We start from the raw sequence: 23,756 nt of genomic DNA, 5'->3' as shown, positions 1-23,756 counted from the left end.
CACTTCTAGAATTATATACTGCAAGATTTAATTAATCTGTGCTCATTATTAGAGGATATATATTCATATTTGTCTACAACTTTTTTTTGCAAAATCTAAATTTAATCCTTTCTTCCGCACTGCAGTCGTTCAAGAGTAAGGAGTGTGAAAATTTGGAGAGCATCAAGCCAACATAAATTGCCCACCAGACCTGTGATCCTCTTTAAACTGTGCAACGGTTTGGAAAAGTTATCCAGACCCTTTCCCACTCCTATGTAATTAAAAATCTACAAATAGAACACTTCCGGGTTAGCGCGATCGGACTAATGGCGGATTCCCTCTGAGCTCTGGAGGGAATCAGCTCCATAGGATCGGGTCTTGCCGCTGCGGCGACGCGGGGACCCTTAAAAATCAGGCGGGGAAGCCTGTGAACCTGGTGACTTGGCGGGCACCATTTGCGCCCCCCCGACCCGTGAAGGAGCCTTTTTAAAGGCTTCGGAACGTGGGACGGGGTGAGTGGCGTGGTGCTGTGAGTCGACTGCTTCTCCTACGGAGTGAAGCCGCATGCCATGGTCGGAGAGTGCTGACTTCTTCTTGTGAACAATTGGACTCTAAAGCAGCAACCCGTGAGTAATATGGAAATTGGACATTTAAAGGAAATTTTTTTGTTGAATTAGGCACGATCGGGGAAGGCGTAAACAGGAAGTCAGTCTCCCCATCTTATAAATAATCTAAAGCAAGGACTAACTAACTAAGGTCGAGAGGAATTTTCCCCTCTTGTTGGGCAAAATATATTAATTCCACGATTCGGCAGTTTAAGTAATCTTTACTGGAGGATAAGAGTTTATTTTTGGAGCTGAAGTGTCACACACACACCCCGGACCCGGGAGTGATCCGCGAGAAAGCCTGTTGGAGAGATATTGAAGAGCTTGACAGCTGTCAAACTAGCTGTCAAGACGGAAAAAGCGATCTTTGTTTTCTGTCTCTGCTGGATATATTTGTTAGAATTTGGCTACATCTTGTTGAAAATAAGGAAGAACCGATACAAACTAACTTGATTTTTGACCCACTCTGGAAGAATGGCAGATGAAGGTGATAGACTACATGGGACTGGCTGAAATGACTGGCAGAATCCGAGATCAGGGGAAAGAGACGGCGGAAGAAGATTGGAAGAAATTTAAGATCTATCTTAAGAGACATTGTAAAATTAATGAGTGTTAAACTGTTGCAGCTATAGAAGTAAGCGGATTACAGCTGTAAAGATTAGGTTAAAGGAAAAGAAAGGATTATAATTAGATTAAATTAAGGGTGAGGATTTGCGGAACTAAATATTTGAAATTGGAATGCAGAAAGGGGAGGTATGAGGAGGTCAGTGAAGTAAGTTTTAAGAGAATAAGGATTTGAAATTATATTTGTTTGTCTTTGTGTGTGTTTGTTTGTATTGTGTGTGATTTTATAATTTGTGAAAACTTAATAAATATCTTTTTAAAAACAAACAAACTAACTTGATTTTTGGATTTGAACTGGATGGAATACTAAGTAACCAAAATCCCTCTAGAGGGGGTTTTGGGACATTACAAGAATGGCTGAAGGAGGGAAAACTCAAGCTAAACTGGGGACTTCCGGTCGGTGCCAGCGCTTAATGGCGGTCCTAGCTCCGAGCTCCGGAGAAGGACTGCTTCGCAAGTTCGGGTCTTACCCGCTACGGCAAGCGGGGGACCCCTAAAATCCCAGGCGCTGAAGCCTGAGAACAAGGAGACTCGGTGGGCACCTTTGCGCCCCCCGGTACCGTGAAAGAGCCTTTTTAAAGGCTACGGATCGACATCGGGAGTGAGCGCGGTGCTGAGAGTCGCTACCCAGCCTGCGAAGTGAAGCCGCGTCGCCATAAGCGGAGAGCGCCGATTCCTTCCTGAAAAGAAATTCGGACTGATTCCCCGTGAGTAAGAACTGAAAAATAACTGGGACTCTTTTACTTTTAAAAATTGGGCTAAAAACGGGGGAGACTTAAACAAAGGAAGTCTGCCTCCCCCCGACTGCATGAAAGCGAAAGCAACGGAACTTTAAACCTGCATCCGTTTAAATCTGTCCTTTGATCAGCTAAACCGGACATTTAAACCTTTGATCTCCCCTCTAGCAAGCAGGGCAGAGGGGAGGCGAATCTGACCATTAACTGCATGACTTATTTGGAGGAAAAAAACATCTGCTGTCTCATCTGTTTGATTGTACGAAACGGTCTGCCTTCTTAGTACACTGAACTGACTTTTCCCTGTGAAGTGATACTTTGATACAAAGTTTTTACACTGCCTGACTATTGTATATCACAAGAAGAAACAGTATAAATTGGGCAACTGTGGCAATTTGATTTAGTAACATTGGCTTGGACTGTGTTAATTTCCCCTTTTTCTCACTTTTTGGACTGTCTCCTTTGTTTTGGTACTTGGAAATTTTGTTCTATGGCCATTTTGATTTGCTCCCTCTAGAGGATAAAGTAAAGTTCGGCACGGCTTAAGACAGTGGAATTTTCCAAGGGAGAACAAATCCCGTGGGAATTGACCTTGACATGAGTGGCCCACAAGAAGAGATAGTGACAAGAGCCAAGATCAAGCAACAACAGCAACAACAACAGCTGCAGCTGCAACAGGCAAAGAAAAGAGGTTCAATTTCAGGCGCAACAGCCGGATCAGCAGGAACAACAGGTCAAGACAAAGGAGCAGCCGTCTCTATGGAAGCTGTGACAGAGGCCTTGCTCAAGATAAACCAAACCCTGGAGTCTTTGACAAAACAGACTTCAGAGAATACACAAAAATTAACAGAAATATCAGCAAGACTGAATCAGAATACAGAATCTATAAATAGATTGGTAGAGGAGAACGCCACCACGCGCCAAATTGCCGAGGAGGCCAAAGCCACTGCCGGAGAGACACAGGAGAAGCTAGAGCCCCTTGCCAAGAAGGTCTATGAGCATGATGCAACATTGGCCTTGTGGGACTTACAGAGGAAAGAGAGAAATTTAAAATTAAGACTGACTCCGGAGAACGAAAGAGACAGCCTTGTGGAATACTTGACACGGGAGTTTGTGGATTGTTGGGACCTTGAGGAAGACGAATTTAAAATTACGACTGCCTTCAGATTGGGTAAAAAGCAAGATAGAAAGACACCGAGAGACTGTTTGATTACACTCAGATCCAAGGAGGAAAGAGACAAAATATTAGGATTACACTTCGAAAAGGCCCTGCAAATTGGAAACTCAGCTGTACAGATCTTTAAAGACATCCCAAAATACATTCTGGACTTAAGAAACTTTTACAAGGACCTGGTTCTCTTGCTAAAGAAGAACACTATTCGCTTTAGGTGGGAGTTCCCACAAGGACTGTCATTTGACTACAAGGCAAAGAAAGTGAAAATAAAGACAATTCAAGACAAAGACAAATTTTTGGCAAGATACCAGGAGGATTTACAGAAGGGGACTGTGGACGTACTTGCAGAACAGAGGAGAGCATTGGACATCTTGAATCTCTTGCCTGGACAAAAATCATTACCATCAGAAGAAGAGCAACAACTTGGAGCTGTTGGAGGAGTCTTAAGAAAATAACAAGATGGCTCTGCAATTCCTTAGTTGGAATTGTAATGGGCTCAATGGGCCTTTGAAGAGAAGACAAGTATTTCATATATTGAATAAAGAACAATTGGACTTGATATGCTTACAAGAAACTCACATAACCAGAGCCCATAGGAGATTACTTTCAAATAAAAGGCTAGGACAAGAATTTATTTCATCAGATAAAGTTAAGAAGAGAGGAGTTGTAATATATGTGAAGGAGAAATGGGCTCCAAAAATGATATTCAAAGATGAACAAGGGAGATATCTGGCTGTGGAGATACAAGTACATGGAGAAAAATTCTTAGTTGTTGGAATTTATGCACCAAATGAAGGCAAATCTGACTTCTTTAAGAGACTTCATGAAACCTTGACGGACTATTTGGATTACAATATGATAATCATGGGAGACATGAATGGCGTGGTCTCCACTAATATGGACAAGGCACAAAGATTAACAGTCACTAAAGAAGGGAGACTCCCTAAGACTTTTTTCGAAATGACAGAAAATATGGACTTGATAGACATTTGGAGAACAAGGAACCCTCTGGAGAGAGAGGGAACCTTTTTCTCCCAAGCAATGATGACCTGGACCAGAATTGACCAAATCTGGGTTACTAGTGGACTGGCTCCAAAGATTAAGAAAGTGGAAATCTGCCCAAAAACTTGCTCCGACCATAACGCCGTGAAGATGGAGATGAAACCCACAATAACTGGTCAATTTAGATGGAGAATGAATGACACCCTCTTTCGAGATAAGGAGATTCTCACGAAGGCCCAAAAGACCCTAAAAGACTATTTTGAAATAAATTTGAGGACCGACGTCGAGAAAAGAGTGATCTGGGATGCAAGTAAAGCGGTTATGAGAGGACTTTTGATTCAACAAAACTCAATAAAGAGGAAAAAACAAAATGAGAAAAAAGAGAAGATCTTGGAAATGATAAAAGAAGGAGAGAGGAAATTAAGAACAAAACCAAAGTCTCAGGACATTTTAAGAGAGATCAAGTTATATCAAACCCAATATATGGAATTGATGAACCAAGAGATTGAATGGAAGATAAAGCAAATGAAGCAAAAAACTTTTGAATCAGCAAATAAATGTGGTAAACTTTTGGCATGGCAATTGAAGAAAAGGCAGAAACTAAATACAGTTACAAGTCTAGAGGTGGATGGAAAGAACATATCTAAACCCAATGAAATTAGAAATTGCTTTTTAAGTTATTTCAAAAAACTCTATACTCAAGGCCCGCAAAATGAAGAAGATATAGACAAATTCCTTGGAAGATATGGATTACAAAACATCTCTCAGCAAAGTAAGATGGACTTGAACCAGAGAATCTCAGAACAAGAGATAGAGGCTGCCATTCAGAATATGCAACTGGGCAAATCTCCGGGACCAGATGGATTGACTTCTAGATACTACAAATCGCTGAAGGAATGGTTGATTCAACCATTAAGAGAAGTTTGTAATGAGATCCTTGAAGGAAAAAGGGCACCTGAATCGTGGAAAGAGGCATACATTTCACTCATACCAAAGTCAGAGACTGAAAAGACCCAACTCAAGAACTACCGCCCAATATCATTGCTCAATGTGGATTACAAAATTTTTGCAGACATTTTGGCAAAAAGACTTAAAAGAGTTTTGATGGAGATGATTCATAAGGACCAAGCAGGCTTTCTCCCTAAAAGACACCTGGCGGACAATGTAAGGAATGTTATAGACATTCTGGAAAAGCTAGAGGTGAATATAAACACTAAAGCAGTATTGATATTTGTAGACGCGGAGAAAGCCTTTGACAATATTTCTTGGAGTTTTATGAAGAAGAATCTGCATAGGATGGGGGTAGGTCCGGGTTTTGAGAATGGTATGGCTGCAATATACTCTGAACAAAAGGCCAAACTGATTGTAAATAATGTGGTGACTGAGGAGCTTAAGATAGAAAAAGGAACACGACAGGGGTGCCCGATCTCCCCATTACTCTTTATTACAGTTCTGGAGGTCTTGCTGAATATGATAAGAAATGACCAGCAGGTTAAAGGTGTGCAGGTCGGAGCTAAACATTACAAATTAAGAGCGTTCGCAGATGACTTAGTATTGACTTTGCAAGAGCCAAACACTAGTACGAAAAAGGTATTAGAAATAATACAACAGTTTGGCCAGGTAGCTGGATTTAAGTTGAACAAGCTAAAAACCAAAGTTTTAGGGAAAAACCTAACAGATATGGAAAAGGAGAAATTTCAAGAGGAAACAGGTTTGACTGTGGTCAAAAAGGTCAAATATCTAGGGGTTTATCTAACATCCAAGAATCAGAATTTGTATAAGGACAACTATGAGAAATGTTGGTCAGAAATTAAAAAAGACTTAGAAATATGGTCAAATTTGAAACTGTCAATGTTAGGCCGAATTGCAGTAATTAAAATGAATGTATTGCCTAGAATGCTATTTTTGTTTCAGACCTTGCAGATTATTGACAAGATGGAATGTTTTAAGAGGTGGCATAAAGATATTTCGAAATTTGTCTGGCAGGGCAAAAAGCCCCGAATTAAATTTAAAATACTGACAGATGCTAAAGAAAGAGGGGGTTTTGCCCTGCCGGACCTAAAATTGTACTATGAGGCAGCAGCTTTTTGCTGGCTCAAAGAATGGATGCTCCTCGAGAATACAGACATCTTGGATCTGGAAGGTTTCAACAATGCTTTTGGTTGGCATGCATATCTTTGGTATGATAAAGTTAACAGTGCCTTCAAAAATCACATTGTTAGAAAAGCATTGTTTAATGTTTGGATAAGATATAAAGATCTATTGGAAAATAAAACCCCTAGATGGGTGTCACCAGTGGAGGCTAATGCTGTGAAAAAACTCAATATGGAGGTCGGATGGCCGAAGTATTGGGAAATCTTAGAACAGGATGGAGATAAGTTCAAATTACAAAGCCAGGAAAAATTGAAACATAAAGTGGAAAATTGGTTTCAATACCGTCAAATAATGGAATTTTTTAAACAGGACAGGAAAGTCGGCTTCCAGGTGGAAAAATCAAAATTAGAAACCGAATTGCTAGAACCTACCACTAAGAATTTATCTAGAATGTATAACTTGTTGCTGAAGTGGAATACAGAGGAGGAAACAGTCAAATCAGCCATGATTAAGTGGGCACAGGATGTTGGTCATAACATTATGTCAGATGACTGGGAATGGTTATGGAACACCGGTATCAAATTTACGGCATGTAATGCCTTAAAGGAAAACATTATGAAAATGGTATACAGGTGGTACATGACCCCAGTCAAGCTGGCAAAAATTTATCATTTGCCCGATAACAAATGTTGGAAATGCAAAGAGACTGAAGGTACCTTCTACCACCTTTGGTGGACATGCCCGAAGATTAAGGCTTTCTGGGAAATGATTTATAATGAAATGAAAAAGGTACTTAAATGTACTTTTCCTAAAAAACCAGAGGCCTTTCTCTTGGGCATTGTCGGCCAATTGGTGCCAAAGAAGGACAGAGCTTTTTTCATGTACGCTACAACAGCAGCAAGAATACTCATCGCAAAGTATTGGAAGACACAAGATCTACCCACTCTGGAAGAATGGCAGATGAAAGTGATGGACTATATGACATTGGCAGAGATGACAGGCAGAATCCGTGATCAAGGAAAAGAGACAGCGGAAGAAGAATGGAGAAAATTCAAAAGATATCTTAAGGACTATTATAAACTTAATGAATGTTAGAGTGTTTTGGTTCTTAGGAACAAAGGGATACAGTGACATAAGGTTAGAATATAGAGATGACTAAGATGATTAAGGTTGGAAAGTGACAATTGGGAGTTGCTATAAAATTATGGACATTGGGATGCAGAAAGGGGGGGTATGGGGAAGTCTTAGAAAAGAGGTTTATGAAAATATGTTATGAAATTATACGTGTATGTTTGTTTTCTTAAGTGTTTGTTTGTTTTTTAAAAAATTTCGTAAAACCAATAAAAATTTTATAAAAAAAAAAAAAAAGAAAACTCAAGCTAAACTGGACAGAATTTTCTTTTTCTTGGGAAAGTTACAAGGCCAAATTGATGTTTTGGCTACTAATGTTGCAACCCTGGACTTAACAGTAAACAAGTGCATTGAATTTGATAAGGATTTGATCCAGGAAGTTCATGCAGCTGGACAAGAGGAGAAAGTTAACTTTGAGAGTGTGGAGAAAGAGACATATGTTGCTTCTGAGGAGAGGAAAGGAGGAGTTGTGGTGTTGCAGACGACAAAGGAGAGCCAGAGTCCTGACATGATGTCTACAAAGGAAAATAAGAATTGGATGATGGAAACTTGGTCCAAATTGGAGGCTGAAGAATGGAAAGATCTCTATATGTGGAGATCTGAAGATTCAAGGACTATAAATTTGATCAAGGTGAAAGCTGGAGCTTTGGAGACATTTGGATTTGAAAGGAGTAAGAAACAAGATTTGGGCTCCACTTTTAAGTATGGTTGTCTGGCTGGAGGAACCATTGCCCTCACTGGATTAGAGCATCTCCGAGATCTGGTGTTTAATATTAAGGACTATCAAAAAATCCGGCAGAGAGGAACTGAGAGACAATTAAGGGCCTCGGATGTGAGATCTCCAGGCTGATAGCAGACTAAGACTGTTGGACATTTGTTGGGGATTGAAACCGGGAAAGGGGATGGGGTGGGGTTTGGGGATCCAAAGGGTGTATAAATATAATCTGTCTTTTTCTTTAATTTGTTTTGATATCAGTATGAAAAGTGGGGAATTCGTGGAAAGGAATTTGGGTAGACTTTAGGGGGGGGAAAGGATTTAAGAATGAGTACTGAGGTATAAATTTTGAGGTATATAAGGTAAAATTGGTTTGTTTTTCAAAATGAATCAAGCATGAAAAGGTTAACTATTGTATTTTCTGTATCAGTATAGATATAGTGAAAAGGTTAAAAATTGGGGATAAGAACTTGTTGAATTTACAATCTAAATGGGAATATAAGAAGGGGAGGTATGGGGAAGTCAGGGAAAGATGTTATAGAAAATAAGGATTTCAAATTGTATGTGTTTTTAATTTTTCTTTTTGTCTTTTCTTTTTTGGTTTTTGAAAATGGAAAACTTCTAATAAATATTTATATATATAAAAAAATCTACAAATAGAACAAAGTTTCAGACACTACTTCTGTTTTTTTGGTACTGTAGCCCATATTTGTTGATGCTCTGTGGTTTGGTGGTTAGAGTATTGCACCAGGTTCAAATCCTCACTCAGCAATGGGGGGTGGGGTGGCTTTGGATCAGTTGCCATCTCTTAGTCTAACCTACATCACAAGGTTGTTGTAAGGCTAAAATGGGAGGGCAAAGACCATGCTGAGCTGCACTGAGCTCCTTCAGGCAATTGATATAACTTAAATCTTATCTAGAACACTATAGGATCCTAACTGATCTTGTGAGTTCAGCTCAGAACATCATTAGTAAAAAGCATATTTGACCCACTTCTTATGCCCTGTGGTCCTCTTTTCATATTCGAGGAGCAATTGAGCACACCCACACGATACAAAGAAAAGGCAGGAACCAAAATGCAGCCATCCTTCAAAAATTTGCACTTCTCCGAATTTTGCAATGCAGTCCTCTAGCCAAGTAACGTGTTCAAAAATGAACATACTAGTGTAAAGTGTGCATAAAAGTGCACTCGTTAGTGAAAATAACATGCAAAAATGTGCTGTCTTCCGGAAATTGCTTTTAAAAAATGTCTATAGTAGACAAAATTGCATACAAAATGTATATATGTGCAGTGTGCATAAATTCACACTCAAATGCTGGTGAATTCTCATGAAGACTTTGTAAATAATAATTGCAAATTGGTATGGAAATGTAGGGAACTGAACAGAAGACGGAGTGGGTGAGTGACAAACAGGAATGCACAGATTTGCCCTTCTTGACTTCTTGACGCCCTGGGGCCCTGGGTGACCAAGCACCCACAAAATTATCCATGAAGGGGCCAGGCACCCACAAATTTTGGTGCCAGGGCCATGCACACTGCATGGCACCCACAGCCCTGTGCACCCATGGTTGCAGGGCCAAGCCGGCACTCCTGCTCACAGGTGACAATTACAAGCCACATTGTAGAAGCATGGGCTGCTTGGATCTTAGGAAGGGGAACTGAAGACACAGGTTCCCCACTGCTTTTGTGTGATACTGCAGTGAAGTAGTGTCAGCCTTGATACCATTAATCATGAGAAGCAACAATACAGGGAGCTACACAGCCTGCATTAATGATATTTGTTTTAGCTTTCTCATGTGCCTTAAGACAGCATATTCATACGTGGAACAGTGAATGGGCAATGTAAACCAGTTGTAAACAAGCCATAGGCATTAGATCGTCTCTGCCACATGAGAGGCAAAGCAATTGCCTAAATACGTATTTTCCCCTCCTAATTCCTCCACCAGGGAGTCTTCTAAATAAGTATCTTCGAAGCTATATTGCATTGCACAGGGATGCAGGGAATATCATGTTGGCATCCGTAATGTATGCAATAAACAATAAACAGTGGGATAAAATGAATGAATTCATCTTCCTGGGACCTGCCTCTATTCATATTTCAGCTGACTGCAGACTGATGAAGCCGCTTGAGGAGACAATAAAGTTGAACGCATTGGTGTCGTAGCCTTCACAAATTAGAAGGTACAAATGAGTCTTGCTTGGGAATTGCTTTATGCACCTTCTTCTAAATTAGCAATGCTTTTTAAGAAAAAAATATATCCAAATGACTTTTGTCTGAAAAAATTGTTTCCAAACCATTTTTAATCAAAAAAACTGGAAACAAAGTTTGAGCTAATTCGTATCCCCTCTTTCCCCATTACTATTTTTTTCCAGCGGGGGTGGAAAAAGACATCCCAGTGTGGGTGGGAGCTACAGCTCAGTCTGTTCTGCATACAGGCTCAGTCCTTGCCATCTAAGGTGGCTGCTTATGCATCATAAGAAAAGGAAAGGAAGTGCAGTACCCACAAAAAAGTGATCAAAGGGGGACACCGATTTTCAAAGAATTTTCATATTCTAATTTATAGGTGTGAACACAGATTTAGAAATAAATCACTATTGTTTAGATAGAAATGCAGTACATCACCCAATAGTGGGGAAACTGGCATTGGTTCTCATAAAACAAGTACAGTGGTACCTCGGGTTACATATGCTTCAGGTTACATACGCTTCAGGTTACAGACTCCGCTAACCCAGAAATATTACCTCGGGTTAAGAACTTTGCTTCAGGATGAGAACAGAAACCGTGCAGTGGCGGTGCAGCGGCAGCAGGAGGCCCCATTAGCTAAAGTGGTGCTTCAGGTTAAGAACAGTTTCAGGTTAAGAATGGACCTCCGGAACGAATTAAGTACATAACCAGAGGTACCACTGTAGTTGTATCATGCATAGTCTCAAAAGCTATCAAATCTAGATTCTCACCATTATCTTTCCTTTGTTGGGGTATGCTAATCTTGTCACAATTGTGACTTCATTGGCACAAGAGGTAGTGAGGACCACTTTAATTTGGTGTGCATTGGGGGGTTCCTCCAGATGTCAATAGAGTCCAACCCCCATCGCCCCAGCCAGCTTGGCCAACGGTCAGCAATGAGGAGAGATACATTTGAAGAACCACAATTTCCTCATCTCCAATTCAGACAAATGAATGGAGAATAGGTTTGGCAGTGCTTACTAGCCATGACGGCTATATATATGGCAGCATGTCTCTGAACACCACTTGCTGGGGAGCAAAAACAAAACAAGGCTATTGCCCTTATGCCCCACTTGTAAGATTCCCAAATGCATTTGGCCGCTGTGAGAAGCAGGATGCTGAAATTTGGTCTGATCCAGCAAGAATTATTATAAACACACACACATACCCCGCCACCGCCAACTGTGCAGAAGTTCCCATACTTACTGACTCTGCCATCCCAAAATGAACAAATACCAACAGTGTTTGCACAGAGTGAAAAAGAAAAGGTGTGTCAGTGTGTGTGTGTGTGTGTGTGTGTGTGTAGGCAGCGTGCCAAGAACAGTGTCTGCCTCCAGGTATGTCCCATGTGCCCGTTATAATGTTTAATTAATCCCTGACTTTTTAAATCCAGGAATGAAATAATTTATGGAATGAGGTTTGGATCACAGTGTTCTTGAGCAGTGTCCTTGACTCATAATATTGCTTTATAACCTGTCTTTCCCATTCTCCAGGGCAAGCAAGCATTCAGCGTTCTGAATTTCCTGTCCTTTTCATCATTTCTTGTCTCTCTCACAGGGTTTTAATTTTTTTTAAGTTAAAAAATAAACAAACTAGAACATAGCTTGCTGGCTGCATTTGCAAAGCAATTTTTTTTCCTGCTTGCATGGAAAATGCATGATCATAGCCTAGAACATAACCACAGAGCAATAAAATCAGACTGATGACACATCCTGACACACCCTGGATTTTTGCAAATGTAAGAAAAACACAAAGGGCAGCCTACTTTTGGAATAATTAGCATACCAGAACACCAATTCTTGATATGCAACTGTCAACAGATCAGCCTAGGAATAGCATTTTTCACGATGAATAATAATGCATTCTGTTTACATTCTGAATACTAATAGGGGGGCTTTCTTTCCTGAAAGTGTTGCACAGTATGCTACTTTAAATGTATGTTGTTTAAGTATTTCTATATCTAAAACTGTTCGTAATAGCCATTAAAATTTCTGTTAGGCCAGTGGTGGGCCAGCTGTAGCTGTGGTGGACTGTAGCTGCATTGTCTTGGGGTGATACTGTGTTGGGGGCATTGTGGGAAATTAAAATGTGACTCAGGCTCAGATGCCTTTTGTGTTTCTTGATTCATTTGAACTGGGAAGCTATGATTACCAGTTTTGGAGTATTCCAGGATCAAACAACTTCATATCATGGCTTAACATTATGGTTTGTTCCGAAGCTAGTAACCATAGTTTCCCAGTTCAGATGAAACAGGAAACTATGGTTAACTGAAGGCTTCCTGGTTTATTTGCTTGTGTCTTCAAGGAGTGAAGAGGTGTTGCGGGAAGGGCAAAGGGATCATTCGTATCTTTTTAAATTGAGATATGCTTGCCTGAGTGCAGCAACTGTTTTGTTTTGTTTCTCTACCATATCTTTCACCTGTGCCCAAGTGAGAGAAAAGGGGACTAGGTAGTTTGGAAGGGATGATTTCAAAGTGAAATTAAAAGGGAAACGGGGTGGTTAGGCAAGACTGAATTACGTCTGCCTGAAAAGAACTGGGATAGTATCTCAGATTTAAATTCCACTGAGTTCCATTGGGATTACTCCCAGGTGAGTAGCAGGATTGCAGCTACAGCCTCACCTTACCAATGGCGTTAAGAGGGAGAAATATTTGAATCAAACGTCTGTAGAGCTGGGGGAGGCTTGGAGGGCCACACAGAGAGGAAAAGGGAAACCCCATTGTGCAAGAAGGAACCCTTGTTCTGGCTTCTGCTAGCACACTGAGTTAGTTGAATCCAACCCTATACATTTAGGATCTATCTCTTGACTGTAATCTATTTTAACTGATTTTAATAATCTATTGTTGTAGTTGACCCTGGGACCTCTGGTGAAGGGCAGTAAGAAATATTACTAAGACTGCTATTAATACGAAATCCATGTCATATGTTCTTGTGTGTTGAATAAGAAGCAGGTACAGTTACTTTGTGCAAAAAACTATAAAAAAGTGTTTGCCTCAATGGAAAGATTTGCTATTAAAAATAATCAGATACAGGCTACATGCTGTTCCTTTGCTCAGTTTGCAATAGACTCTGCATTCCAGGTGGGATAGTTTTGGAGGAAGTAGCTGACGTCCTAAATGCAGACCTTCCGTGCTGCGCTGACCCAGCAGATTCACCCAATAATTACAGAGGCAGAAGGAACCAAGAGACATCTAATCCTCAGTGCTGAGATGAGGCCATCCAGTCTTCCTCTCTTGATCATACTGTACAAGGGAAACCACTGATCATTCTGGGCCAAATCTGGTTTCTTGAGTTGCACCTTGTACCATCCCTCTCCCCAAATTACACTTATGAGGCTGTGGCATACAGAGCCAAGCCATTGCACTATCTTCTAACCCAGAATGGCATATACCAGGGGTCAGCAAAGTTACCGTGCTTCGGGCCAGTGTCTCCAGCGCCGATTGCACGGCGGGCTGGAGGGCGGGGGAGTGCGTGCCCATACGTGTGTGCACCCACTATTTCCAGTGCACTTCCAGTTCGGAGGAGCACCCGAAATAGCTTGTGCGCATGTGCACGGGCCTCCTCCGACCCGGATGTGCACTGGAAATAACGCTTACGCATGCACACAAACTATTTCCGGTGCTCCTCCGACCCGCAAGTGGGCAGCCCCACAGCGCAGCACCAGAAAGAGCAGGTGGCAGCAGTGGGTGTTGCCATGGGCTGGATAAAGGAGTCCCTCGGGCCTTATCCGGCTCGCAGGCCTTAGTTTGGGGATCCCTGGCGTATACTGAGTGGCGGCAACTTCCCCAGGTCTCAGATAGAGAAGTCTTGCTTGAGATTCTCCTAACTATAAATGCCAGGGATTGAACCAGGGGATTTCTGCATGTGAAACATCTGCTCTACTGTAAAAGGCACAATAGGAAAACGGATGGGCACATACCCTCCAACATTCCTTAAGATGCAAATGGGGACATTTCCCTCAAAACTAACCCTCCTTGGCTCCCCATTTTTGTACCCTCACTCACAGAGCATTTCCTGTCAGAAGAAGGGAGAGTCCTACCACCACTAAACCAATGGGACACAGCACACATGCCTTCCACCACCCTGAGAAAACCCTTTAAACCTGATTTTTTATTTTATTCATTGGTAGATTTACAAACACGCACCAATAAATGTTAGAAAGGGGCAAGATTAGACGTGGACAAAGCACTGAAGAAGTTGAACCTGGGCAGTCATAAACAAGCACCAGTTAGTTCAATGGAGATTACCTCAGGAAACCATGCATAGGATTGCAGTCGTGATAAACCTAATAAACGGGGTATTATGCCAATTATGTCAACACAGCTGCCTGCAGTTTTTATTATCTTTGGGGCATGGCTATGGGGCTGTCATGATGAGCTCCTGTTCTTCAAAATATCGCACTACATCTCATTTTGCTTGTATGGTCACAGCTACTTCTCATGGCAAGTTTTAGACTGGACAGTGGAAAGCCACTGAGTATTTCAATCAGACAGAAGAATGAGAAAGACATGCATTCGTAATAGCTACTAGTAGCAGATCACATTTCACATACAGGCGGCAGACTGACCAAAGAGGTCACGCTCACAACTGCTAATGATGAGTGGCTTAGAATTAATCTTGCAAAACGTGAATCTGGCCAGATAACAACAAAGACTCCTAATTGACTTGCGGAGCTTGCTAAAATTGCTGAATTGCCATAAATGTGACATGAAATATCTTCGGAGAAATCTGGCTCGCATTCACTGGGGAAATTTTTTTAACATGTTAATATCTAATAAAATCAAGAGCAGAGCAGGGGCAGAATGCAAATGCCATTTAATTTATTACATCTGGCGCCTCACATTTGATTTGCTATCAACTCTCTCTTTTGGCAGGCAAGAAAAAAATTGTTTGAAGTGAAGGGTAGTGCTGTGCCTTCACTCACAAAACACACAGCAAATTTTTAAATCCCTTTTAGAAATAGTAATATTTGGAATTCTCCAAATATGCTACTTCTATTATATTTAAATTCAGTTAATTCAGTCTGAAAGTGCAAGTGGTTTACATTTTCCAGTGAATTAAAGAAGCATCTATGTATTTAACACTTATAGAACATAAAGGTATGTTGAATATGCACCATCATAATCCCCAAGCACTTGTCTCCACCATATGGAATAGAGAGGTAAAGGAGAGAACAGGTCATGTACGCTAAAAAGGTGGGGGAGAGGGGAAATTTCAGCCTTACATGTAGCGTCAAGAATCACAGAATTGTAGAGTCAAAAGGGGTAATCTAAGTCCAAATCCCCACAATGCAGGAAATCTCAACTAAAGCACCCATGACAGATGGCCATCCAACCTCTGCTTAAAAACCTCCAAAGAAGGAGAGTCCACCACCTCCTGAGGGAGTCCATTCCACTGTCAAACAGCTCTTGCCGTCAGAAAGTTCTTCTGATGTTTAGCCAAAACCTCCTTTGCTTGCAATTCCTGAAATTCCCTCTTGTACACCTGCGGACCTAAGAGCAGAGCTTCTGGATCAAGCAAAAGGCCTGTCTAGAACAGCATCTTCTTTCTCAAAAGCAGGCTGAGAGCAAAAGCGTTTCCCCATGGCTGCTCCCAACAACTAGTCTTCAAATCCCAGCAGGAGACTATAGACATCATGGAGCTGCCGCTGATTCAATTTCTCCTCCACAGATTTCTCTCTGCTTCTCACCCTAACCTACCTCACAGGTTTGTTGTGAGGATTAACCATATGCCACCTTGAGCAACCTGGAAGGAAAAGGTGGGATTTGATGCAGTAAATAAATAGCAAGTATCTGTGGATAACTAAACTTACCACGGCCTGGGCCTATTACGTCATATAATTACACAATCCTCATTACAGAGTGATTGTGGGCAAGTAGTGCTTGGTCGGTTAAGGCTCTTTTATTATTTCGTTTAACAACATTTATATGCCACTTAATTCTTTTTTTAAAAAAGTCTAACTAAACAGCTTACAAAAATACTCGTAGATTTCTTGAAACTTGTATCTAAGGGCTCATCTGCAAAGCTCCCGTTTTGAGCTCAGCCTCTGCATACACAATCTGAGTCCAACTGAACTCAATGGACTCACACCATTTATACATAGGATTGCGAACATTGTCCCTGAGCTCCAGCAAACCCAATGTGCACAATGAAGGCTTAAAAGAGTTTGTTTGTGTAAATAACTATGTCAGTCAATCTATAAGTTATTTGCTGTATCCTGTATTTACAAAATCTGCCTACAAAATCTGCAGCTCAGCCAAATCGATTGATTACCGGAAAAGCTGTTAAAGAGATAGTCTCAGAATGGAACTGCTTGTAAGCTGCAGCTGCCAAATGGGTTAGGATCTGTAGATAATCCATGATTTACATGTCCTGCCTTTGTGGCAGAGGCTGTTGCTAAACCACTCCTCTTGCAAGAGGAAGCAAGGTCTGGCTTGCTTAGAGCCGGGGCGGGGGGAATCCAGATCACTAAGCAGGCAAGCTGTACCTTGTTAGATCAATACCTAGTCCGATAATGTGCTTTTTGCATTAGTGTGCTGTTTTGGATACAGCAGTGAGTGAGTGAGTGAGTATCCATCCCTGGTCAAATAATCCCCGACACCACCAATTTGTGCTATTGCCAGTTTTCTGACTAGGTCTTTGTGGGTGCAAGTCTAGCAGTGGAACTGGACTGGTCCAGTGAGCAACTTTTTACATGGTTCTTCCACCAGCTAAGAAAGGTTTGTGCACAAGTAATTGGCCCGCAGATGGATTAGGGTACATGGCTAATAGCCATAGCCCTCAAGTAGAGGACAGTTCCCAACCCCTTTCCATTTAACACCAGGAAACTTCAGTATGAAGCTGTAACAACAACTGCCCATGGAAGATTGTAATAGGTTTTGCTCCACTCTTCTCTCCAGGAGCACAGCATTAAGGCAGGACCTATACGGTAGTCTTATAAACTTCTCTTGCTGCTCAACCTGTCTGGAGGATAAGGGGATCAGTGGCTACGAATCATGATGGCTACGTTCTCGCTCCACTGTCGGAAGTAGCATGCCTCTGTATCCCCGTTGCTGGAAATCTCATGTGGAAAGAGTGTTGTTGCCCTCGGGTTGTGCTTGCAGGCTTCCCACAGACATCTGGCTGCTCTCTGTGAGATTCAGGGTGCTGAATTAGGTGGGTCTCTGGGCTGATGCAGCAGAGCTCTGCTTATGTCCTTACAGGAGTGTGCTCTCTAACCTAGAGACTGCAAGGCACACAAATGCATGCTCCTTCTCATTCGGAGGGTAACATGAATCTGGGTCCTTTATGTTGTGCATTTTGTGCAGCTGCTCCCATAGGGCTATCGCACCACAGATCCCACAACTTCTCCAAATCACAGGTACAGGAGAGTCACTATCTGAACAAGCTGGTGCAATGAAGTAGATTTTAAAAGATCGTGCCCATTTCTAAAAGACAGTTTTACTTTTTGCTTTCGTTAAGTACACATGAAGTACACAAAGTTTTATCAACAACAGTGGCAGTATTCAAGAAAACAGTTATAGGGTATCTCAAAATAGAATTTATGATCCAAATAGATTTTGTTTATGATCCATTATATACAAACAAGCAGAGTTAGCTGTATGAAAAGGAGGGATTTCACTTGAGAAGGAATTCAACAATGTAGCTGACATCATAAAACCAAAACAAGCCAGTAACACCCCTTTCTCACAAACTTTAAATGGCCATAGTGAAAGGCTTAGTTATAAATATTTTTGCCAGGCACCTAAAGTTATGTAACAAAGGCGCCAGGTGAGTCCACAAGTGGGGAGCCATCCCAGAAAAGGCCTCTCGTGTTGCCATCCTCCAGATCTCTCATGAAGGAAGGCCTCATATGAGGAGGATTGCAGGGTCCGGGTCAGTTCGTATGGGGAGATGCAGTCCTTGAGGTATTGCGGTCCTAAGCCATTTAACCATATTGGTTAAAACCAGCATTTAGAATTGGGCCTGGATGGGTGTAATATGCTCAAACCGTCTTGCCCCGGTGAGTAACCTGGCCACTGAATTCTGCACCAGCTGAAGTTTCTGAACTGTCATCAGAGGCAGCCCTACATAGAGCTCATTGCAGTAATCTAACCTATCAGTGATGGGCGTATTTAATCTTTGATCTATGGGCTTAGGGGAGCCACACCAATCTGCAGCTCTGGGTAAAAAGAATAAAGGAAGATAAGTGAAAATAAGTTGCTTCTTAGAACTGTGCACTAAAAAATCCTTCACAGGCTTGGTTGCTCATTTCTGTACAAGTCTGGAGAGATGACGCATTGCGTGCACCCCCTACAGAAGGGGGCTTGCAATGAGGCTGCTACATGCTGCAACTCTTGGGCTATTTCATAGCAACGATCTGAGGAAGCGGGGAAACAAATGGGAGGAACGCCTTCATTCCAGGAGAGGAAAAGTCTCAAGCTGTGCCAGCAAACTTTCCATCACTGCCTACCAGAAAAGGCTGGTTTTAGGCTGCGACTTCATGGAAGCATCTTGCGCAATGCCTTGCCAAGCAGCACTTGATATGGGAGCCCAGCCCACTGTTGGATCCGTTGCCATAACATTCAGTCACCGCCAGGAACTAAGCAGTTCTTCACTCGCCCCATCGACAGGGGCGGAGAGGTAATGGACGCATTGGCTGGTTCTTGCTTCCTAGGCTGCTTTGCTTGGCCCTTCGGGAGTTAGCAACGGTGACGAACGCCAGTCTCTGGCAACGAGGAAACAGTGGGGGGGCTTAACCTCAGCATCCGGATTGGGTGATATCTCCACCTGACCTCTTCGTCACGGATAACGTGGTGAATATCTATAAAACAAAGGAGGGTGGGGGGAATAAAACAATTGGATCATGTCGGAGAGGACTTTTATGTTCACGTCAAAACTCAGGGCTACCCTCTGCCATTGGCTGACTCTAGGATGTGTGGTCTTGGAGAACCACTGCTAACAACTCAGTGGATGTGAATCACAAGAGGGAAGGGGACCGCTGCATTGATATGCTGCCTTCAGGCCTCCATTAGGCATGGCTGGCCACTGTGAGGACAGGATGTGGGTTAGATGGCCCTATGAGCTGATCCAAGCTGGGCTCTTCTAAATTCTAGACTTCTTTATTAGTGTGCATTATAAAGCTGCACCAGATGTTTGGGGATGGGAATGACACTCTACCATGCAGAACTTTTTCTACCCTCCATTATTGGAAGAGCCATTAAAATTACACTGGATGCTCTTGCATCACAGCAGTCCCGTTTTCTTGCCCTCTTTCAAGGCTTCAGACACAGCAAATTGAAAGAAATGAAGGGGAAGTCACGTGGCTTCCCACCACAAGTGCCTCTTATCGTTCTGCAGGAAGTGAAGGGGGGAGGCAGACGTTTTATTGCACTGCCTGCAGATAATTAATGAGCACATATGAGTCTGCGGCTCAGAGATTATTTGCCCTCTGGGACGATGAAGATCTACCAGAGACAGAAAAGGAAGACTCCTGAATAGGCTCAATTGAAATTAATGGGAACTGTGCCTGAGTAATAACTATATTTCTAGTTAAAGCAGGTGTAAGGAGCCTTTGGTTCTCCAGATGTTGCTGAACTACAGCTTCCATCAGCTCTGGCAAAACCAGGGATGATGGGAGTTATAGTCCAGCAACATCTGGAGGCCCAGACTTCCTCCATGGTCTGAGTCATGGCACCTCTTTGCTGGCTACTAAGGGCCTTCACAGGTGCCATCTTAAGACTTTTGCCCTTCGGATGAGTTTTAGCTCCTAGTTTAGAGAGCAAATCGAAAAGCAAATTACAGGAAACATGGTAAGCTGCCTTTAGTTCAGGTTTTTCAGACAACTGCTAGCTTTGTTTTGCAGACATATAAGTCTAGGTAGGAGGATTACAGGAAATCAAATCCACTCCAGTCTAAATGGTTCAAAGCAACAGTAATTAGCTAGCATCAAAGTCATCTCTAAGGGGGAATAAATTGAGAGCAGAACAGAGCGCCTGTACATGTTAGCCATGCAAATAAGCCTGAAGCTCCTGCAGAAAAAAGCAAGGATCTCAATGTTCAGCCGGCTGAAAATGCTCTGTATGCAAGGAGAATCATGAATGCATCTACCCTTTGAAACAGAAAAAAAAAATCCAAACTCAACCAGTTTTTAAAATTCCATTATTATTAATTATTATTATTATTATTATTGCTGTTGTTGAATGGGCCGTGGCTTAGCGGTAGGCTATGTGCTTTGCATGCGTAAGTCTCCAGTCTCCATCCCCTACATCGCCAGGCAGGCGTGGGAGAGAAGGCTGCCAGAAACTCTGCCCCTGGCCAGTGCAGACAATAATGCACTAGATGGGCCAGCAGTCTGACTCTGCACAAAGCAGCTTCCTATGCTCCTATTATTATTATTATTTTAATAGAAACTGCAATCATTTTCGTGAAACCTTTCGTCCTTTAATTTTTGTGGCTTGCTCAACGTATTATGAGGATGATTATAGTGATATATTAGAACAGCTTCCTCTGCACATTTTGTAGCTCTCTCTCCCCATTGTGTTGTTTTTAGATTTTTAGATACAGCGGGTTATGAGAGAGAAAAGTCAGTGTGTACAAATGTGAAAGGAAATACTGCAAGTTATTTCTAAAGCTGGAGCCCTGAAGGAAAGTCCTTGCCTCACTGCTGAACGGTTCTTGCCCTGGCATAAAAGGCTCAATTGTGCTTTTGCACCTGATATTGTGGCCCTTCCAATCCAATCCAACCCATTCAGATTATGAGTGCCTGGCGTTGTTTGGGAATTCTAAGAACCACCCGTCAAAAATCAGTACATTTTTGAAAGGTCCGGTCCACCATCTTGATTCAAAATGGCATCCAACTGTACCTAAACACAAATAACTAAGGGACAATCAACTTTCTAAAATATACAGTAGATTCTGTTGCAGCTCTCCAGGGTTTTAGAAATGGAATCTTACCCAGCCCTACCTGAAACTGGGACCTTTTGTTTGTTTCGCTTGTGCCCTGCCACAAAGCTATGGTACTTCCTATCTCAATGCAGCTGCTCATATAGAAAGAGTACATAAGACTGTTGCCTTGAAAACAAAATTGCTCCAGCAATCCTAGGAAAGGAGGCAGCTTTTTGTAAACCAATGCCACATACTCACCTCTGCACAGACTGGATGGATTCCTATCGTGCTGTCCAACTGTTCTTTTGTTATTCCGCATTTTATGGCCGCTGCAAATCCCTGGGTTATTTCTCCTGCATTTGGACCAAGCACATGGAAGCCAATCACACGCTCCTAAGGAACAAGGGGAACAACAAAAGCTTTTTAAAAAATATTATTTGAGTTTTTACACTGATTAATTGAATACGCAGTTCCATTCGTTCTTCAAAATATGCTCTCTTATACACAAATGTAAACCAAAATAAATTAAAATTTCTTCGCACATGACTTCCCTCCACCTTATTGTGGCTTCTTATTTCTTCCTTATCTTTTTAACTGTTGTTTTCCTGATTTCACTTCTCTTACATAATATATGCTATCTGTTACTTTGCAAAGTTTAGTCAAAACACATCCAAAATTTTGTTTGAGAACAATGTTTTTCCAGGTACTCTTTAAAACAGCCCCACTCCTTTTTAAACCTTTGGGTTTGGTTGATTTCTAATTACTTCTGTCATTTTTGCTAATTTCAAATATTCGCACAATTTGATTTGCCATTCTTCCTTCGTTGGTGTCCTATCCCCCTTCCAGTTTTTAGCAATCAGCATTCTTGCTGCAGTTGTAGTATATAGGAACACCCCTCTTTTATCATTTGAGATATCAATTGTCAGAATGCCCAGAAAAAAGGAACAACAAAAGCTTGACTCGCTGTGGCCTGAAACAATTACTTTCTTCAGACTGTCCAATACCTGAGAGAACTGGCATTAAATATGTTTCAACCCCTTTTTTTGTATTTTCATACCTGTCTTAAGAGACACATTATAATCCAACTGTTATAAATCCAGAGGCACGAGCATACAAAAAATGTCAACAATAAGCTTGTGTGTAGCTTGCTCTGTTTTAACTTTCCACTTTAACACATATCTATTGGAAAATAAATTTAATTTGGGGGGGACCCATGAACAGCAGGGGTTTCAGCTATTTTTTTCACTGCTGTTAAAATATTCTACAGCAAAAGCCATTTGACTGCCAAAACTACAATGTGGTGACTTAGATCATGATCTATGTGCATTAGTTGGCTTGACCAAGGAATGGATTTTTGTGAAAGAAACAAGTTCTGTTCAGTTCTGCTACTGAAAAATCCTTAGGCTAAGCTCAGAGACATCCTGCTCTTTAATTCTACCATTTTGGTTTTTCCACTTGGCTCTTTGGTTCCAGTGAAGGATAAACGAGATCTGACCAGCCTGAAATCCACTGGTTTGGATGAAGCATCAACCTATGGTTTGGTGTTATGTGATCAAGACAGACTGGACCTTCAGTCTAGCACAGTCCTTCCTGCCTGACTTCCCTGGGAGTCGAGGCAAGCCACGGTTTGCCAATTTGTACACAGCCCATTCTGCCTAATCAAGAAAGGAGCGGGAAGAGGGCATGTGAGAGCCTCAGGCTCAGATCTGTAACACTAAACTTAAACTAGGGAGTGGGGTGCACTCATGGAAGCAACCCCCTTGTCCTGTGCCCCTGCACATCCCTGCTTCACTCCTGAACCTCCTAGAAGGAAGAGCCTCCTCTTGAGTAGGAACCTCACCTTTACAAGCTCCCTTCAGAACTTCCTGCTGCGCACAGGAAGGGCCAGGGGTGAAGGGAAAATGCCCAACAACATGAGTTCTCCTTCCCCAGCTTAAACCCTCATGTGCTCTTTTTGAATGCTTGGATACGGCTTATGGCAATGTGTGGAGGGGAAATTCTAGTACTGCCTGCATCTATTGTCTAGCTTTCAACCCAAGCAGCTGGGCCTGAGGAAGGGATTCTACATAGCGCTATGGCAATTGCCAGCACAAGCATTTCAGCTTGCCAGATGGAATGATCCTCTGCCTCTCCTTTCCCTACACGCTGCTCTGGAGGAGTCTCTCAACTTCACCCCAAGCCAACTGTGGGGAAGGGAGCCCCAATGTGCTAGTAGAAGTCCTTGCACAGGGCTCATTAACTGAATCCAGCCCTGAGTACTTGGCTTTGCATTCTGAAAGCAACACTAGATATGGACACATATGAACAAAATCATGGACCAGTAACCCTCCAGTTGTTGCTGGACTCCCAACTCCCAGCAGGCCTTGACAGTATGGCTAGGGCTGATGGGAGTTGTGGTCCAGCAACATCTTAAGAGCCACAGGTTCCTCACCTCGTAAGCCTAAACATATCATTTTTGTTTTTCACTGTAGCCCATGTTTAAAATGAGCAAAATGAAGGCTATGGCTAGGATCTAGAGCCTAAAAAGGAGGTTGTTTTTTTAAATAAAAAAAAGAACTCTCCCCCCCCCTTTAACCAATATGGTTCTCTGGCCTGTCAGAAATTGCTT

The 23,756-nt window shown here is 42.0% G+C and overlaps 2 protein-coding genes across 3 annotated transcripts in view; both read right to left on the bottom strand.

The window, feature by feature from the left end:
• The window catches only part of CHST11 (carbohydrate sulfotransferase 11), a 235,158-nt gene extending 221,261 nt beyond the window's left edge, over window positions 1-13,897 (bottom strand). Inside the window, exon 1 of one of the 2 annotated variants that reach the window (XM_081211315.1) lies at window positions 13,693-13,897. In XM_081211315.1, the coding sequence (XP_081067441.1) occupies window positions 13,693-13,882 (190 nt within the window). In that variant the 5' untranslated portion in view covers window positions 13,883-13,897. The remainder of the gene's footprint in view (window positions 1-13,692) is intronic. The other variant, XM_081211323.1, reaches the window with a different exon arrangement.
• A 3,805-nt stretch (window positions 13,898-17,702) lies between these two features.
• The window catches only part of TXNRD1 (thioredoxin reductase 1), a 30,469-nt gene continuing 24,415 nt past the window's right edge, over window positions 17,703-23,756 (bottom strand). Inside the window, exons 13-14 of the mRNA XM_081211311.1 lie at window positions 21,407-21,541; window positions 17,703-19,085 (exon numbers count right to left, since the gene is read on the bottom strand). Of these exons, the coding sequence (XP_081067437.1) occupies window positions 19,023-19,085; window positions 21,407-21,541 (198 nt within the window). The 3' untranslated portion in view covers window positions 17,703-19,022. The remainder of the gene's footprint in view (window positions 19,086-21,406; window positions 21,542-23,756) is intronic.

The sequence above is a fragment of the Podarcis bocagei genome, assembly GCF_964188305.1.
Source record: "Podarcis bocagei genome assembly, chromosome: 10".
Taxonomy (NCBI): domain Eukaryota; kingdom Metazoa; phylum Chordata; class Lepidosauria; order Squamata; family Lacertidae; genus Podarcis; species Podarcis bocagei.
The sequence above is the reverse complement of the archived record's forward strand: the minus strand, read 5'-3'. Positions and strand labels throughout refer to the sequence as shown.